The 20,016-nt window shown below is 35.8% G+C and overlaps 2 protein-coding genes across 3 annotated transcripts; both read right to left on the bottom strand.

Moving 5' to 3' along the window:
- Positions 1 to 5,965: 5,965 nt before the first annotated feature.
- LOC104596925 (serine carboxypeptidase-like 45) lies at positions 5,966 to 9,370 on the bottom strand. Its single transcript, XM_019197929.2, has 9 exons — positions 9,063 to 9,370; positions 8,847 to 8,951; positions 8,659 to 8,754; positions 8,438 to 8,530; positions 7,979 to 8,064; positions 7,569 to 7,871; positions 7,362 to 7,468; positions 7,070 to 7,280; positions 5,966 to 6,285 (listed from the first exon to the last, which is right to left on the bottom strand). Exons 1-9 carry the CDS (start codon positions 9,292 to 9,294, stop codon positions 6,106 to 6,108), a joined length of 1,413 nt encoding a protein of 470 aa, XP_019053474.2. The 5' UTR covers positions 9,295 to 9,370; the 3' UTR covers positions 5,966 to 6,105.
- Positions 9,371 to 13,943: 4,573 nt separating this feature from the next.
- On the bottom strand, positions 13,944 to 16,642 carry LOC148800964 (serine carboxypeptidase-like 45). Of its 2 annotated transcripts, none has more exons than XM_088900635.1 (9): positions 16,383 to 16,642; positions 16,163 to 16,267; positions 15,968 to 16,063; positions 15,756 to 15,848; positions 15,438 to 15,523; positions 15,038 to 15,340; positions 14,813 to 14,922; positions 14,519 to 14,729; positions 13,944 to 14,262 (listed from the first exon to the last, which is right to left on the bottom strand). In XM_088900635.1, the coding sequence occupies exons 1-9, from the start codon at positions 16,606 to 16,608 to the stop codon at positions 14,083 to 14,085; spliced, it is 1,410 nt and encodes a 469-aa protein (XP_088756761.1). In that variant the 5' UTR covers positions 16,609 to 16,642; the 3' UTR covers positions 13,944 to 14,082. The 2 variants fall into 2 exon arrangements, with proteins under 2 accessions (XP_088756761.1, XP_088756762.1); XM_088900636.1 differs by having other exon boundaries at positions 14,535 to 14,729.
- Between the last annotated feature and the right edge of the window lie 3,374 nt (positions 16,643 to 20,016).

Raw genomic sequence — 20,016 nt, 5'->3', positions numbered from 1 at the left:
TGGAGTTTCAAGTATCATTGATAATCCCACATGTTTTGCTAGATTCTTATTTTTATAATGTTTTATCTTTTTGGTGCATCTTTTTTTTTGTTCATTTATGAAAAAATAAGGTTTAAATAGAGGAGAATGATGTGAACAATATTTGTTCAATTTACAATTTAAATGTCACAATTAAATAGGGATTAAATCCAAAATGAGTATTTTAGTCAAAAGAAATTTTCACAATCTTATTCATATTTTTAATAGTGTAGATATAGTATTATAATTGTGTTCAATTTTTTCTTCTTCTTTTTTTGTATTTCTGTGTACAGAAATATTTTTGATGTCACACTTACTTTTTGTTTAATATGATAATTATATGATATTATACATGTGACTGAATGCTTTTTCTTTTTGCAAAATTTATGTATTTTTATATTTTATTAACTATTCTTATTTATTTATGACATTAAATGTTAAAACATTTGACCGAAAAGTTGAACTATTGGTTTTTGTCAAATAGTAAAATAATTTCATTTTTTGTCAGCTTTAGATTATGTATTTCATTTTCATATCAATAAAAATAATCCTTGTTTATTACACTTATTGCTTTAATTTATTAATAAAAGTATCATAAATGTGTATAATTTTTTATATATTTTTGTAATTTAATATATTTATTCTTATTTTAAAAATTTTATTACCTAACTAAGATTTCATAGGTTGATCAATTTGATTCGGATGGTTGAATTTCTTAGCCACCACTTGGACAAATAATGTTTTTGTTTTTGAATCAGTTTTAAAATATATGGGTTTATGTTGTTAAAATATTGACATAAATCTATTTAGAAGCATTTATTAGTAAAAATTAACTTAAATATAGGATTTAATAAGAGAAAATGAGAATTAATAATTTAAATATAAGACTTAATGAGAGGGGATTAAATGAGGTGGGAAGTAATTACTGAAGTTACATTTTCAACTCTTACCATTAGAGATGAACTAAGTACACAATTATAGACATTTTAGTAGCTATAAAAGCTGTCATTAAAGCTATAATAAAATGACTTTTATACCCTTTCTTAAACAAAGAAGTAGAGGGAATTTTAGTCTCAAAAAAGTTTCACATTGCATTCCCACTTTTATATATAACTAGCAATTAAGCACATGCGTTGCACGTGAGAAATTTTTCTTTATATTAATTACTTGAATTTTAGATATACCATAGTTAAGATAGAAATTGAAAATTAACAAAAGTAACAATATGATTAAAAATAAACTTAAATGCTTGTAGCAAATAACAATTATTATTATTTTTAAATTTTGTATTGTATTTTTATCATAAATAAAAAATGAATTTTATTTTAAAAATTATTTTTATTTCATATGATGAATATATAACATAAAAAATGTTCTCAAATGTTATCGAAAAAATTCTGTACATTTTCATTTTAGTGTTTTTTCTTTTCTTAAATATTTATTATTCAATTATGATATCATGAGTTTCTTTGAAAAGTTGGATTATTAGTTTTAAATTTGGGTAATTATAGTCAGAGCCGACTACACATTTAAAATTAAGCTACAAGTTGGCCCATAAACCTTCAAAACTTTGACAACTGGCTCTACACTTCAAATTATAAAAACCCTTGCCATGTCATCAGAGGCTTATGTGGTTGTTGCCAACATGGGACACTTAATCCATATTGGACATAACAAAAAGCTTATACCAAAATTGGAAAATAAAAAAAAAGGGTCTTTAGTTTCTCTCTCTCACTCTCACTCTCACTCTCACTCACTCACTCACTCACTCACTCTCTCTCTCTCTCTCTCTCTCTCAATCTCCCTCACACTCTCTCACTCACATGGTCATTTTTATTTGTTCAACGACTGTGTGATTTGAAAATAAATAAAAATGGTTTTTGGTTCCTATATTTACGTTCTTTATATCAATTTCTCTTTCTCTCTCTCTCTATCTATTGTTCTCCCTCAATTTCTCTCATTCTCTTTCTTAGTCACTCTCTCATTCTCCCTTAATTTCTATCGTTCTCCTTCAGTTTCTCTCTCACTCCATCTCTCGTTTTTTTTTTCTTACACACTTATGTGGTATAATTAGATTGTATAAAAGAACATGAGACCAATTTGGTATGGTTCAAAAATCATTACACCTATTTGATAAAAATTCATAAGAAACTCTTGGCTATGTAATTTAAACAAATTGGAGAATGATAGAGGTTGAAGGAGAGAGAAGGAGATATTGACCGAGAGGGAGAAGAATGAGAGAGAAAGAGAGATAGGTTTTGATTTGGCTACAGATTGAAGCTGGAATAGTGAGAGAGACAAAGGGAGCGAGAGATCAAGAGATGACTATGAGAGTGAGAGAGAAGGGAGGGAGATCGAGAGATAGAGGGAGTGGGAGAAACTGAAAACCTATTTTTGTTATTGGTTTTTTGTTGTGTCCAACATGGACTAAGAGTCTCATGTTGGCAACAATCACATAAGCCTCCGATGACATGGTGGGGGTTTTTATAATCTGAAATGTAGAGCTGGTTGTTAGAGTTTTGTTGATTTCTAGACCAACTTGCAACCTAATTTTAAATGTACAACCGACTTTGACTATAATTTTCCCTTTAAATTATATATTTCATTTACATTATATAAAATATTTTTTACTTATCGCACTTAATTTTTGTTTGTCTTTGATATCATTTGACTCAATACACTAACTCACCATCTAAAAAGAAAAAAATATTTTGATTTCTAAGTTGACATTAAATTTTTGTATTACATTTCCATCACTGATAAAATTATTTCTTATGTATAAAACTTATTTTTGTTCAATATAATGAATGCATGATATTAGAGATGTACCCAATATTTTATTTTTTATAAATATATAACATTAGATATGTACCCAAAATTTTCTTTATCTTTTTTTAATACTTTTGTGGTTCTTTGTATTTTCTATTATTAAAAATTTTATTAATTGACTATGGAATCATTTCATTTATAGGTGGGTTTTAAATTTGGCATTCCATTTTCACCATTAATAAAAATACTTCTTACATTTCCTAGTTATTTATTTTAATTTTTATTATTTAATTATGACATTATTTATCAATCCATTTGACCCTAAATGGCCAAATTGCTTGCCCACCACCGGGAGGGGAGAAAATGGTTTTGTTTTCAAATTACTTTTCAAAATATTCATTTTTATACTATTAAAATTAATATTATGGATTTAATTATAAGAATTTAATGATGAAAAAAATATATCTTAAATATAGGATTTAATGAGAGAGAATAGGAAAATATTTTTATTTCCAATTGATTTTAAATTTTACATTCCGTTTCCATCATTAGTAAAAATATTTCTTATTTATCATAACTATTATTGTTTAATATGCATGTTAAAAAATGTTTTCAATTTTTTTTTAAATTTTATTATTTAATCGTGGCAACATGGTTTAACCCATTTGACCCAAAATGATTTAATTTCTTACCACCACCTAGATGAAAACACTATTTTTACTAAGTAGATTTTAAAATTATAAGCTTTTTTGTTATTGGAATTATTAATTTATTAAGTATGGATTCAATTAATAGAACTTAATGATTAGAAGAAACAAAACTAACTTAAATATATGATTCAATGAACATGAATACAAATTAATAACTCAAATGTTGGATTTAATGAGAGAGAATTGAATGTATTGAATATCTTTAAATTACCTCTTTTCAACTCATTTAATATGAAGAAATGGATACCCTATTTGCCCTTGTTCCTTTATTAATAAATTTAAATATAGAGGGGTAAAATTTGTCCTTAGAAAAATCTAGAAATATTCTTGAGGCTATTCATGCTTTTTAAAGTAGTATAGATATAGATTAATATGACAAGTCCAATTTGATAGCTGCATTTGAAGGGCTGTCTGTGCCTGTATGGGAGGGAATTTCAGCTCAAATAGGCAGTCAGTCAGTCTTCCCACCCAAATGAACCTTCAGTGTAGTGTTTGTTTGGGAGGATTTTCAGCTTTTGACAGTGCAAGGTGTGCTCTACCCAAAATAGTTTATTAGCAATATTTGGTGCAAAATCCTGAAAGCCTAAATTTGTTGTCCTACCTCTAAAAAACAGGCTTTTCATTGAAGTATGAGACAAAAAATAACTTTCTGATGAAGCGAACAGGCTCCTAGTCTCAAAGCAGTTGAGGAATTAGAGCTGCTATCAGGCGGAACTTCACCTTGTATGAATCTGGCCATAAGTATCCCATGTGGACAACTTTTTCAAAAGTGCACATATTCTTCTTCGCAATATTGATTTTTTTTTTCACTTTTTTGTTTTTTTATTGGTTGAATCAATCCATTTGACATTTAAAATAAGGGCAAAAATCATGGTGCATCTATAGAAATTGCTGCAACATAACTCAAACGAAGTGATGCAGCACAATGACATTTTTAAAGTTAAGTTAATTAATGATAAATACAACTTGTGAAATATGAATCAATATGCAATTAAATCATGTGACATCCTTAACATGATTAGTTAAAATAATGATGTAATATGCCAAAAATTTTCAAAATGCATTGCACTGTAGTTGGTCTCTAGAAATAAGATATTGTTTTGAAGTAAAATCACCCCCCCCCCCCCCCCTTCATAATTAAGATTTTGACATAGGTATTCGGAATGGAAAATTTTCATTTGAGTTTCTCCTCCTTCCCTTTGTTGGATCCAAAGATTACCACTCACAATGAAATTCATTGTATATCTGTTAAGAGAATTCATTTATTTTAACTTTTAAGTCCCATAAAAGAACTCAGCTCTATTCGCATGTAATAAATCAAATTTATGTTTTCAAAGGTTGAGAAAACTTCAAACAAAATAATTTCATTTTATGTCCCCTCCAAATCGGTTTATTATTAAACATGAAAATTATTAGATATTAATTCAAGCATTTTTCATTGCAATGTTATAAATTCAGTATGTATAGTGATGCTTAGTAGCACCTGCAAATGAGGGAGTGGTGATTCTTGACCAAACCCATCAAATCCACCTATCAAAAACGCCCATTAAACCCATCATCATCCAAGCGGCCCATCAATATGTTTGGGTTGAGTTGGGTATTTAATTGGACCTGCAGGTTGTTGGGTTCTTATTAAAATATTCAAGGTCTATTAAACATTGGGTTGGGTTGTCCGGCCCCGGCCTTCCCCTAATCCCTGTATAATAAAAGACAAATTTGAGAATTTGGATTTTAAATAGGTTGTAAACTAAACATTTTTTGCTGCATTTTATTTTAATGATTTATTTACTTTTTGCAGTTAAAATGCCCTTATGAACATTGAATTTTTAACAGCAATAAAGAGATAATTCCTTAAAATAAGGAATGCCAAATGCAGCCTTAGTATTGAAGAGATTATGTACGAATTGGGCACCAAAATAGGTGGTGGTAAATTTAAAAGTACAGGGTGTATTAATAATATTGGAACCACTCATGCTGAGAGAAGATCCGTTAACAAAAAGATCACATTAAGGGCCCATTTCGAAGGGCTTAACTTTGGTTCAGCTTCAAATTCTTTGAAGGAGCGACTTGAAGAGACTTCAACAGAGAGCCTGAAAATTAAAGTTCAATCTGAACCTCTCCTTTTTAATAAACACCACCAACCCCTTGCATTAAGATCACCCTAATTTTCCCAATTAGGAAGAAGGATTGGATTTGGTCCTATCATAAAAGAGGAAATGGTCTGATTTATGGTGAATGATAAGGCCACGTCTCCTTGGAGCACATTGGAGTATTGTGTGTATAAATTAAATTGGGAACTGACCTTGAAAAATTAAAACCTGGGCTCCTTCAAATTTGAACAAATACATAACTCAAGCCTGTCCAAGTTGCAAGCCTAGTTTGGGGATGGGCTACTCCTTTCAGGTCTGAAAGAAAGAATCAAATTGGCGTTACAAGTAGAGTTGAAGACATATTGCTCATTCTTCACCGGAAAGAAGAAGATATATCATCGGACATTTATTATTGTTATCAAAAGAGTTATACAAATAAGGTAGCTATAGCTGTGAAGAAGACAAAGACGCAAGTTTAAAGCACCAATTCAATTGAGCTATGGGCTCAAAGCCTCCCTCTAGGCAACTTTGGGCGTGGGCAGAGAAGATGCACTTAGAAATGCTCGGAACAGTGTTAGAGCTTGTGATGGCGATGTGTATGGAGCTCCATGCGATCCACCTCTGACTGTTGCAAAGGTAAGATATGTCACGTTCTTTCCATATCTTAGCTTACCAAACGACTGAGCCCAGCCACCCACCTGCAAGAAAGACAATAATTTCCTTTTTATTTAAACAGAGGGTCCTCTCTATATCTACACACACCCTCTCTCTCTCTCTCTTTTTTTTTTAAGGAAATCTGCCCATTGATTCATGGTTGAGGCAAATCAAAAAAGAATTTGAGGGCAAAGCTAGTGTGGGCCCTTTTTGCCAACGTTCATATTATTCAAGGCGGCAGTTCCATAAAGCCTTGTGGCCCTTGGGGGGAAGAGGACCTAAGCAGAGGGGTTGATAGGCAGAGAGTTGGATGTTTTGGCCTAATAAGTAAAGACAAAATTAGACACCCTTTGGACTCGGATCATCAAGTAGGTCTAGGTTGGTAGTTTTGAGTACATCTAAAGATAATTTGGGTCTGTTGGCTGTAAATGTTATAAATGGGCCGGGGCTGCCCATCCCACACCAACAGATTAAAATTTGAGCCTGGAGAATGACAGATTTATCCCTGGATCAGAATTTGTAAGTTCAAAGTACTGTTGGGGTATGTGTTAGCTCGGAATTCATACTAATTTACTAGAGAGCTTTGATTTATAGAGTGTGGGTTATTGATATTTTAAATATTTATAGCTCTGTAGTGAAAATCGGAAATTTGTATTGGACCTGTCCGTACTTTTCCTAAAAATGAGAATTTGAGAAGATGGATGAATTGAACAAGGTGCTTTGTGAGTTTCTGGGGTCAGATGGTGGACATGGCATCAGAAACGTTGTCCCGATATTTCGTTTTAAAATCACAGAAACCTTGTTATTGTTGTTGAACGGATCGTATACCTGCTTATTATCATACCAAGGTCCATAACTTGTCAGGGGAACAAGCTTCAAACTTTTAGCAATAGTATTAGCAATTATCCTCGTCTGACTGAGTGAAACTTTTGCGTCTTGGTCACCGTTGTATAACATGATGGAAATATTACTCTTGAGAAGATCTGAGACGACTGGTATTATGTTTATATCCACATTATCCATTTGGTATTGAAGAGGCCTGCAAAATGCAAACTTTCAGTTACATATCGAGAGAGAGAGAGAGAGAGAGAGAGAGAGAGAGAGAGAGAGAGAGAGAGACCCTGAACAAAAGCTCCAGTTCACTGGAATGGCATGAAGTGCTTTTTGAACCTTAGGTCTGTTGAGGTAAGCAAGAACTCTATCTGAGAGGCATGGATCAGCAGCACTCTGGTAAAATAATCCAAACAGAAAGAAAATCGATCATAACAAGAAATGTTTCCATTAATTACCATCTTAATTAATTCTTACGTAAATATTCAAAGCATACCGTTCCCTTTGCCATTGGGTTTGTTGCTCTGGCTCTAAATTGTTCAGCTCTGCTCGATGGTAAGCACTTGAACGAGAGCAGGTCATTGCGATCGAGATCATCACCAATCTCTCCATTGATTCTATCAAACACATCAATGCATTCCTTGGACAGATTTTTATAGACAAACAACTCCTTGTAGTATGTTGGAATCTTACAAATTGTCTTCTCCAGCATTAATGTTTCATCTGAGATTGCTCCATGCGACCACAAGTCGTCGGCGGACTCCATGCTAATATCTAAGTTAAGAAGTGGACTCCCAAGCTACAACCAGAAAAGCAATAAAATCATGTCTCATCTCTGCAGAGAAAGAAATTTATCAACAGATCGAATAACTGAAACAATAAGATGTAATTAGTTCACGAGTTTACAGCAACGCCCTTCAGCTTGATGGGTCTGATGTCGGGCTTCCTGTTGTACTCCAGCAGTAAAGATGCAAGCTGTGGAACGTAATGGCCTACAACCATATATACTATTGTTCAGAGTCATAGATACGAACACACAAAAGAACAGTTGTAGTCAATCAATGGCGTACAATAATCAAACCTATTATTGTCACGATATTCTTATATATTTCACAGCGTTCTGCCAGGCATTTCTAATAATTCGAAGAATTGAATTATTTGAAATCTATGATCAAACTAACTGGCTTCTATTATTCAAATAGACGACTAGATTAATTGCCTTCTATATAGGAACATGCAAACAGGGGCTTCATTTAATTTTGGGAAAATGAAACAACAACTGAAGAATCGTAAATTTTTAAATTTAAGATTTAAGAGTACGAAAGACAGAAGGAGTCTTCTGTTTAATACTAAACATTTTGTTACCTGCATAACTATCTCCGGCTAGATAGAGGTCTGAGTGTTTGTATTTTGGGAATTTTTCCAACCAGTTAAGAAGAAACTTCAAATTATCCTCAGCTGTGAAGAACCAACAGATTAAAAGGATTATAGCTAATTAAAACCTACAAGGTGAGTGTCAGTTTTAAATCTCGAAACGTTGTACTACAGATATTCAGGAGAAAAAAAAAAAAAAAAAACATAATTACCAGTTGTAGTGTCGTTCCAAGAAATGTAGTCTAAGCTGGTGTTGGAATATGAAAAGCCTACTCCAATGGGACTCTCCACATACAACATGTTGGATTCTGTCGACAATTTTAACATGTGGTTTTAATTCAGTTCCTTCTTAAATGAATAGATTTCGAATTTGAAATAACCCAAGTGAAACTCAAATTACCCAAGTTCCAAGAATACATGTTCTTAGCTAACATTCCATTGTCCTTGGGCTGGAATGGACCGTGTTCAATGAAAGCACCTTCACCGAGTGAAGAGCAACCAGGACCTAGCAATTTGGATTTAATTAAACAAAGTATTAGAAGACATATGGAGATCGAAGAAACATCTCAGAAGAAAAATTAGATTAAAGAGGATCAAGATTGGTACGGAATTAAACCTCCACTTAGCCACAATGTTAAGGGACGAGACAATGGATGAGCCGAATCTGCTTCAACGAAATAATAGAAAAGAGCTCGGCCATGAGCAGCATCTGTTACAATATAACCAGAGTACTGTTTGAAAGAAACATGGGTGGGTTGGCCTGGGAGAATTGTAGGCTCGCCAAAGGATTTAGTGAAGAAGAAGAAACAAATGATAGAGATAACTGTCGACATGATTCGCAAAGCCATCCCCGATTCCGAATGATGTGTATGTGGAAAACAGAGATGGCTTTAGAAGATCTATATGTAGAGAGAGAGAGAGAGATGGCTCTGAACTGATTGAAAGATAAGGAGCAGGTTAGTGAGTCGGTGCCAGTGCTGCCATGCAAGGAGTCAATGATCGAGATGACTCAAGTCTGAGTCTAAAACATGTACTGAATGAAGCCGGGTCAAAAGGAAAAGCAAGAAAGTTTAACGCGGAAGGTAGTGTTCGTATTTGTTGTATTGTATTCATGCTGAGAACCAACTTTCTTTGTTGCATATTGCACAAAATAAGTGATTTAATAAGCTGAATGAGGATGATCTGGACCCACCATTCAATCAACCTCATTCCGAAGATTGATTGGACCAACAACAGGATTGTTATTCAAAATCTGTGTTCTATTCAATCGATGTTAGGTAAGCCCCCTCTCTTTCTTTCTTTGGTGAGTGGTGCCGTGGTTTGGGGTAATGGATCGGTTTTGGGTTGTACATCGTTCAAATCAAAATTAATTTGGACGGATTGTACTGGATGGAGCAATAAGTAGACATTGAATTACACCAGTCTAGTTCGATGGTCTAAGGTATTTATTTGATTGATTGGACTTGGTCCAACTATAATTGGATTGGGTCGAATTGAATCAATATTTGGTCAGTAATAAAAAGATAATACAGGTGTCAATTGACCAGATTTTGGTTGAACCCAATTTAAATTAAAACTAATTTGAATAGATTGAACGGTCCAGACATTGAATTGGATCGATCCAAAATGGTTCAAAGTATTCATTGAATTCAATTGGACCTGATACATCTGTAATGACTCATATTAGACCGGATTGAATTGGACTAAATATGGTCCAATTGACACCCATTGCCGTGGTGTGCTCTAACGTTTGATTCTGATGTTCTGTACATTTCCAATGTGCTACAGTTATCTGTGCACTGGCAATGCTCATTGTTTACTCCCCATACCCATGTCAATCCCATATTAAGAAACTAGCGGGGGCCTGTGTGATGCATGGGATGAGGCACCCCTCCTTATTTTAAGACATTCTACTCCATCCCTGTCCCGATCCCAATGGTGGGGCGAGTTTGGGGCAATGCACCCATTCTTCGTCGGAGAAGGGGAATCCCCAAATTTTCCCCATCCTAAGGCAGTCACCTAAAAAACTAATTCTTGGATATTTTACAAATAGTATTATGGGAATTTGGGGGTATTTTAAGAATTGGATTATGACAATTTGGGGCATTTTATAAATGAAATTATGGGATCCCAGGATTATAAGAATATGAGGAAAACTTAGAAATATTTTAAAAATCAATATTAAATTTACATATATTTTATTAATTTACCATTGGGTTGGGGAATTATATGCAAATCCCATCTCTAATTTGGGGCAAAAATATTTTCTCCGTCCCCACCCCATCTTTGCCTCGTCCTTGTTTAAGATTTGAGAAAACTTGCCCCATTCGGGGTGGAGCAGGGCAAGGCCCTAGTTTTATAGGGAAAATTGTCATCCTTACAATTCTAATAATTTTCTATAAGTAATTAACTAGCAGTAAATTAAATAACAATATTTTATGATAATTTCCAAAAAATTATTTTTAAGCCCAAATTTCTAGCTTTTTTAAGTGCTTATATAATAAGCACTTATTCATTTTTTTCTTCTAAAATTATCCCTAGTTGAATTTTAAAATAACACTTATAATTTTTTTAAAACCGCTTTAGAAAAGTACTTTCATGAAAGTACTTTTATAAAGTGCTTTCCTAAAAATATTTTTATAAAAGTAATTTAATAAAAGTACTTTCATAAGTATTTTAGAAATTTAAAAGAAAATGAAGAAAAAAATAGTCACAAATGATTATTTAAGTGCTTATTGGAGAAAAAGACTATCAAATGCCCAATATAAAATAAGTGTTTATTTTTTAAAATAAGCACTTTAAAAAATTGGATGCCAAAATACGAATAAATGCTTATGCAAATAAGTACTTATTTTTAACATAAACACTCCCAAACATGGCCTAACACCCCCGAGACCATTTGTGAGGGCTTCTTCATTGATTAAACTGCGTTGATTGAATCCCTTAGAAGAAAAATCAGATTGACGCCCCACAAGCACCCCACAACACTTCCCACCTGTGTATTGGGAACATCTCTCCATAACAATTACGGGAGATATTTCCAATACAGGTTGAGATGTGCATGTGGGGAACCCTCTAGGAGGAGAGGCCCAAGATACAGCATTGATAGATATCCCAAGCAACCAATTGATGGAATTCAATTAACACACAAAGCCCCTGATGTGGGGATAATTGACCATCCAATCACTGTGTGGTTTATTTATAGGGCAGCCCTATTAGTACACAGGCCTTCAAAGGACAATCTTAGAATATTTCCCATTTTGCCTTAGTGAGGGCCCATAATTGCAAGCGTTACGACTTACAACCTTGGCCATGCTCAATTTTGGCTAAGGTTTTAAAAGGCAAAATCATAGGACAGTCTTTTCACTTTGCTTTATAATTTAATGACTTAAGCCTTTGGATTAAAGGTATCTAATCTTGTGTATAAGTACTACACACAAGTACATGAGCTTCTCAATTTTGGTTAAGGTTTTAAAAGGTTAAATGTAGAGGCAAGACGTAAGTCTCAAACTATAAATATAATTTTTTTATTTTTACATGTATATAAATATAATGTATATACATGTGTATGTATATAGGCATACAATTTATTTCATTTTGTAGTGAACATATACATTTTCTTTTTATTACGTATATATTCTTTTTAAAACTATGGTTTTGACAATTCCCCTTCTTGTACAACAATGATATTTAGGGATGGTAATTTTCTCCATCCCCGACGGGGACTCGACTTCCTCGACCCAATGGGGTCGGGGATGGGGATTGAGATCTCCACCCCGCCCCGACCCCGATTATGTGTGTGTATATATATATATATGTATATATTATTTATATTATATTTATATCAAAATATATTTAAAAAATTATTTATAATTTAAAATTTTTATTTGTCTTAAGTAAATTTTTTTTTCAAATAAATATTGTTATTTAAAAAAAAATGGGGATTCAGGTCCTACAGGGAATCCATCGCTGTCAGGGGTCGGGGATGGAGGACAAATTTTATCCTCGATGAGGATCGAGGACAAAGACGGTCAATTTCATAATCGGGGTAGGGGACGGGGAATATGATCCCCGCCCCGTTGCCATTCCTAATGATATCAGAATCAAATATTCAGTTAATCGTTAGTTTTTGATAGATGTACATAGTGATTCCCATAACTTTGTTGGTTTCTCCATGGTTTAGCAATTGGCAAGGATAATTGATCTGTCATGGTTTAGCAAAGGGCTCTTGATTGGTGCATGTGAGCAAGATTTTTAAAACTGAATCGAATAATGAATCAGTTAGGAGTTCAGTTTTCCGGTCAAACGGTCCGATTGTTCAAACCAAACAGACGACTCATTCTGATAAAAAAAATTAAAAAAATAAATATAGCTAAATCGTTGAATGATTCAAACGATTCAACTGCCCAGGTCAACAGTTTGCTAATCAAATCAACGATTTTTGATGAAATAATGGTTCTACGATAAAATGGAACCAATCACCTAACCAGTTCCTGGTTTTTCTAATCCAACCATCCGGTCTGATCCAGTTTTGAAACAATGGGTGTGAATAAAGTTTGATGATATGATAATTACTTCCATTAAAAAGAGAATACAAAAACAGATGACTTAAACATGTGGGGAAAATTGTTGAAATAAATGTGTGAACGTAAAGTTTTACCTTGGAAAAGCATACGAGATGTGAGACCGTATACAAATGTTTTTTATTGAATATATTGGTATTTGCACTTTTCCAAAACTTAGCAAGTGCAGTTTTTTTTTTTTTTTTTTTGTGTGTGTGTGATTTTCACAGCTCCCACCATATATATAAGGTGAAAAAAAATCACAAAGGGCATAAAATGTAACTTATTTACACTTGGGGACTCATGTAAGAAAACCATAGGGGCATATACCCAATGACAATAAACTATTTTTACAACAATTTGTTTTAGCCCTGAGCTAAAACTGTGAATGATGGCTGTGGGCCGTCCACTAAGAATTATTAGAAAGATGTAACTGAACTGATATGTCAATGTGCGGCTACAGTAAGACAGTGGAAGGCCATTCATACATTTTAGCCAGCTGGGTTAAAAACCTTAGTGTCGGAATCTCCCGCCAACAAAATTCCCTTCCAACACATATTATGGTGGGTCCCATTCTTATGATGCTACACATGATCTACACATAGACATCTTTTTTTGGCAGGTAATCCGGACTCAAAATGTAACAATGTATTGCTTTGAAAGAGGAGTTACAAATTGAGCGTTTTCGCTGTCCAGAGATGTGGAAACTGTGTGTATAGCGTCTTACTGGGTGTTGTGTCGATAAATCATCCAAACCCAGATTGGATTTCGATGTTGGTACTGGAATTAATCAACATTGGAGGATTGGCGCGTAGAAGTGCAACTGGGGTACTAGATTTTTAAAAGTTAAAACCTGGGCTCCTTCAAAATTTAATAAATATTTAACCCAACCCAACTAAGTTGCAACCCCAGTTATGAAAGAATCAAATGGCGAGTTGAAGACAAACTGCTCATTGGACTTTTATTATCATTATGATCAAGAGAGTTTTACAAATAAGAGTAGTTGTGAAGAAGACAAGATGCAAGTTTAAATCACCAATTAATCCGATTGAGCTATGGGCTCAAAGCCCCCTTCTAGGTAACTTTGGGCTTGGGCAGAGAAGATCCACTTAGAAATTCTCGGAACAGTGTTAGAGCTTGTGATGGCGATGTGTATGGCACTATATGTGATCCACCTCTAACTGTTGCAAATGTAAGATATGTCACATTCCTTCCTTCTCTTAGCTTACCAAACGACTGAGCCCATCCACCCACCTGCAAAACAGGCATAGAACATCTGGTGAGGAAAGCTGCTATGTGCACTCAATGGGAACAAGCAAAGCTGCCCGTTGCTCCATTAATCAATCCCTTCTCAAAACTGATGCATCGATCATCTGATTTTAAAGAATTCCAGAATCTGGGTGCAGTTTGGAAAAGGTGCTTAATTTCTGGGGTCAGACAGTGGACTTAGCATCAGAAATCTTGTCCTTAAATTACAGAAACTAACCCTATTGAACGGATCGTATATTACCAGATTATTATCATACCAAGGTCCGTAACTTGTCAAGGGAACAAGCTTCAAGCTTTTAGCCATGGAATTAGCAATTATCCTCGTCGGAGTAAGTGGGATTTTCGTATCCTGGTCACCACTGTAGAACATGATCGGAATATCACTCTCCAGAAGATGAGACACGACTGGTATGATATTTATGTCCACATTATCCATTTGGTATTGCAGAGGCCTGCAAAATGCAAACTTTCAATTACATATTCATTGATTGATCCAGAGATCTAGAGAGAGAGAGAGAGAGATTGAGAGACAGACCCTGAACAATAGCTCCAGTTCACTGGAACGGCATGAAGTGCTTTTTGAACCTCAGGCTTGTTAAGGTAAGCAACAGTTCTATCTATCAAGCACGGATCACCAGCAGTACTCTGGAAAAGTAATCCAACACAGAAATGATCACCATATCGATCATAACAAGAATATATCGTTCCCATTAATTACCACCTTAATTCATTCGATCTTATGCAAATATTCAAAGCATACCGTTCCCTTTATCATTGGGTTTATTGCTCTGGTTCTAAATTGCTCCACTTTGGTCGATTGTAAGCACTTGAAAGAGAGCAGGTCGTTGCGATCGAGATCATCACCAACCTCATTATTGATTCTATCAAGCACATCACTGCATTCCTTGGACACATTATTATAGACAAACAACTCCTTGTAGTATCTTGATATCTTACACACTGTCTTCTCCAGCATTAATGTCTCATCTGAGATTGCTCCATGCGACCACAAGTTGTCTGCAGATTCCATGCTAATGTCTAAGTCAAGAAGTGGATTCCCAAGCTACAACCAGACAAGCAATCAAATCATGTCTCAGTTCAAAGAAAATTTCATGAATAGAATAATTGAACAGTAATATGTAAGAAGTTCATGGGTTTACAGCAACGCCCTTCAGCTTGATGGGTCCGATGTTGGGATTCTTGTTGTGTTCCAGCAATAGCGAAGCAAGCTGTGGAATGAAGTGGCCTACACTCAAATACAGTATTCTTGATCAGTTCAGAGACAAACCAACACACAAAAGAACAATCAAGCGTATTAGAGTTCTCAACTATGATGTCTTTCCGGCATCATAGATTTTCCCATCTAAATGGCTTCTAGGAACATGTTAGGAAGCTTAATCCATTTTGGGAAAATGAAACAGCAACTGAAGAATCATAAATTTTTAAATTTCGGAGTATGAAAGAATCTTCTTTGTTACCTGCATAACTATCTCCCGCCAGATAGAGGTCTGAGTCTTTGTATCTTGGGAATTTCTCCAACCAGTTAAGAAGAAACTTCAAATTATCATCAGCTGTGAAGAACCAAAAGAAATAAAATATTAGAACTAATTAAAACCCACCAGGTGATTAAGTAAGTTACAATTATTCTTAAAGTTATACTACAGAGAATTAGAAAAAAAAAAACACTAACCAGTTGTAGTGTCGTTCCAAGAAATGTAGTCAGAGCTAGTGTTTGAGTATGAAAAGCCAACTCCAATGGGACTCTCCACATACAACATGTTGGATTCTGTCCACAGTTAAGGTTATCCGACTTCATTCAGTTCCTCCTTAAACGAATAAACTTCAAATTTGAAATATTAACTGATCAAGTGAAATTCTTAATTACCCAAGTTCCAAGAATATATATTCTTAGCCAAGTGTCCACTGTCCTTAGACTGGAATGGACCATTTTCCGTGAATGCACCTCCACCAAGTGAAGAGCAACCAGGACCTAGCAATTTGGATATAATATTAAACAAAGTATGAGAAGACATGGAGATCGAAGAAACATTTCAGAAGAAAAAATAGATTAAAGAGGATAATCAAGATTGATAAGGAATTCAAACCTCCACTTAGCCACAATGTTAAGGGACGAGATAACGGATGAGCTGAATCAGCTTCAACGAAATAATAGAAAAGAGCTCGGCCATGAGCCGCATCTGTTACAATATAACCAGAGTACTGTTTGAAGGAAACATGAGTGGGTTGGCCTGGGAGAATTGTAGCAAGCTCACCAAAGGATTTAGTCAAGAAGAAGAAATAAATGATAGAGATAACTATTCGCAAAGCCATCCTGATCGATTTGTGTTCGTGGAAAAGAGAGATGGGTTTAGAATATATATATACAGAGAGAGAGAGAGTAGAGAAAGATAAGAACAATGATGAATAGTGATCAGACACGGTGCCAGGGCGGCCGGCCATTTGTTCTTTTCGCTTAGAACAATGATGCAAGGAGCCAAGATAAATATCGAACGCCGCCGGGTCAAAAGGAAAAGAAGAAAAAGTTTCATGCGGAATGTGTTGGCATTTGTTTGCATCTATAGATGTTTCTATGGGACCCTTGTTAGTTTTATTCCCTTATGATGAAGGCCCATCCCAAGGCCCATCTCACTCCTAGGGGCGGCAGCTCCTAGGATAAGGTCAAGAGTCTAATATAAGTCAAGAAAGGATAATTCAAGATCTATTAAGACTTAATCCAAGACTCCAAGACTTGTCAAGAATCCAAGATTATCAAGACTCTTCCAAGATTAGCAAAAACTCAAAACTCCAATCAAGATCCAACAAAGACTCCAAGAAGCATCAAGAAATCCAATACTCCCAGATTCATGCATAAGGAGAGTTAGAGAGATCGGACGGTGGAAGATCAAGCCCAAGAATTCCAAGAGGGTTCGACCTTATCAGGACAGCCCAAGAGGATCAAGATCAAGATCAAGATTCATGTTCTTTCCTAGTTCTTTTACAATTTCCAAATGTATTATAAATATTGCTATTTTCCCAAAGTTATTTATCAATTCATACTTCAGATTTTCAAAATTTCTTCAAGTACTCTTCGTCCTATTTTCGCCACCTTTTTCTCTCTCCTAGAGAAATCGGTGTTTTCGCTAGGTGCTAGTGAACGCCCAGTGCTTGCATAGCCAGCTCCGGTTCTCATTGCGTCCACGCTGCGTCAGGTGGTATCAGAGCAGGGAATTCGCCCAGTCATGTCCAACCCAGACGGTAGTAGTCGCAACCCACCCCGTGACGGAGATCAGGGGTTCCCAGCTGTTTGGAGAGCAATCGAAGAGCAGCGTACAGCCACACGTAACATCGAACGGCAGTTGGCAGAGGTGACTGAACAACTACAAACCTTGTTATGGGAGGTTGTCCCACGAATCCGGGAAAATCCACAGCAGATCGCAGGAGACGACCACGACAGACCACTCGTCGCTACTGCGTCCCGACGTCCAGTTCTTGACGACGACAATGATGACGATTTTGAATTTGGTGGTGCTCCAGTTCTTCCCGGCAACGACAGAAACGGTAGAAATTGGCACAATCAAGGTAATTTCAACCCCCGTAGGAATAATGATGAATTTAAACTCAAGGTAGATATTCCTACTTTTAGTGGAGATCTTGGTATAGAGGGACTTCTGGATTGGATCACAGAAGTCGATAGGTTCTTTGATTACATGGAAATACCAGAGGAACGAAGGGTAAAACTAGTAGCTTTCCGATTAAAGGGAGGCGCATCTGTTTGGTGGGAACGGATGAGAGAGACCCGGATGAGAGAAGGAAGGGGTCCTGTTCAAACCTGGAGGCGCATGAAACAATTGATCAGAGGTAGATTTTTACCTCCTGACTATGAACAATATATGTTTGAATCTTATCAGAGGTGTGCACAGGGTTCTTCTAGTGTTAATGAATATACATCTGAATTTTTGAGATTAGCTGAAAGAAATCAATTATCTGAAAGTGATAACCAGCAGGCAGCTCGTTATCTAAGCGGTTTAAGATCGTCTATCAGAGATAAAATTGGTGTACAGATGGTTCTTAGTGTGCAGGAAGCAAGGAACCTAGCCTTGAAAGCAGAACTAATGTTCTAGGACAAGGCACGCAGTGATAATTATCGCCGGTACAGCGGGAGCGACAACAGACTGGCAACTGTCGACAGGAACAAATCAGTTCCGGTAGTACAACCTTCTCACCCGGCAAGTACAAGTAACGCCGGTAAGGCTACTACAGGAGGACATACTCGAGGTAATCCTTCCAACCCTCCTAAACCCAGTAACCCTTATGCAAGGCCTGCTCCTATTAAATGTTTTAAATGTAATGAGGTTGGACATAAATCCAGTGACTGTCCTAGGAGGAAGGCAGTTAATATGGTAGAAAGGGAGGAGGAAGAAGATATTGAGGAGGAAGTATATTGTGGACCTGATGGGGAGGATGAAGAGAGTCCATATGAACATGAGGAGTATACTTGTGTGGTAAGAAATTTGATGTTGTCCCAGAAAAATAAGGATACTTCTCAAAGGCATAGATTATTTCGTACCAGATGTACTGTCAAGGGAAAATTATTTAATTTAATTATTGACAGTGGTAGTCAGGAAAATATTATTTGCAGGGATGTCATCCAACAGTTACAGCTGATTCCTGAAAAACATCCCAACCCATACACAATTGGGTGGATCAAGGAAGGAGGCGACGTACGAGTGGAAGAACGCTGCAATGTACCTTTTTCAATTGGTAAGTACCATGATGAAGCATATTGTGATATTGTAGATATGGATGCTTGCCACATTTTGTTATGGAGGCCTTCGCAATTTGATACAGATGCAAGGCACATGGGTAGGAAGAATACCTACCAATTTGAAAAAGAAGGTACACGTTGCTGACCTTCACCGGTACCTGCCAGAGATCATATGGGTATATCCAAGACCTTCAACGTTGCTGACCCTCACCGGTACCTGCCAGAGATAACACTTGCCTATCCTCGTCACGACTCGGGGTCGGGTTCTCTCCAAGTGGGGGAGAATGATGGAGACCCATCCCAAGGCCCATCTCACTCCTAGGGGCGGCAGCTCCTAGGATAAGGTCAAGAGTCCAAGATAAGTCAAGAAAGGATAATTCAAGATCCATCAAGACTTAATCCAAGACTCCAAGACTTATCAAGACTCTTTCAAGATTAGCAAGAACTCAAGACTCCAATCAAAATCCAACAAACACTCCAAGAAGCATCAAGAAATCCAATACTCCCAGATTCATGCATAAGGAGAGCTAGGGAGATCGGACGGTGGAAGATCAAGCCCAAGAATTCTAAGAGGGTTCGACCTTATCAAAACAGCCCAAGAGGATCAAGATCAAAATCAAGACATGTTCTTTCCTAGTTCTTTTACAATTTCCAAATGTATTATAAATACTGCTATTTACCCAAAGTTATTCATATTTCAGATTTTCAGAATTTCTTCAAATTCTCTTCATCCTATTTTCACCACCTTTTTCTCTCTTCTAGAGAAATCGGTGTTTTCACTAGGTGCTAGCGAACGCCCGATGCTTGCATAGCCAGCTCCGATTCTCATTGCATCCACGCTGCGTCACGTTAGCTTGAAACCAGAAAATAAATAAAGTCAATGTGCGGCTACAGTAAGACAGTGGAAGGCCATTCATACATTTTAGCCAGATGGGTTAAAAACCTTAGTGTCGGAATCTCCTGCCAACAAAATT

This window comes from Nelumbo nucifera, chromosome 3 (genome assembly GCF_055504915.1).
Source record: "Nelumbo nucifera cultivar China Antique chromosome 3, China Antique-T2T, whole genome shotgun sequence".
In the NCBI taxonomy this organism is placed as follows: domain Eukaryota; kingdom Viridiplantae; phylum Streptophyta; class Magnoliopsida; order Proteales; family Nelumbonaceae; genus Nelumbo; species Nelumbo nucifera.
This window is presented reverse-complemented; position numbering and strand designations above follow the sequence as displayed.

Bases quoted from the DNA above. Each gene is read 5' to 3' on its own strand.
- LOC148800964 (XM_088900635.1), bottom strand. From the start codon at position 16,608: ATGGCTTTGCGAATAGTTATCTCTATCATTTATTTCTTCTTCTTGACT. The intron at 16,064-16,162 runs GTAATTAAGAAT...AACTGTGGACAG, and splicing joins TATATATTCTTGGAACTTGG to AATCCAACATGTTGTATGTG. The intron at 14,263-14,518 runs GTAATATACGAT...CCTGTTTTGCAG, and splicing joins CTTGGTATGATAATAATCTG to GTGGGTGGATGGGCTCAGTC.
- LOC104596925 (XM_019197929.2), bottom strand. From the start codon at position 9,294: ATGGCTTTGCGAATCATGTCGACAGTTATCTCTATCATTTGTTTCTTC. The intron at 8,755-8,846 runs GTAATTTGAGTT...AATTGTCGACAG, and splicing joins CATGTATTCTTGGAACTTGG to AATCCAACATGTTGTATGTG. The intron at 8,531-8,658 runs GTAATTATGTTT...GGTTCTTCACAG, and splicing joins TTGGAACGACACTACAACTG to CTGAGGATAATTTGAAGTTT.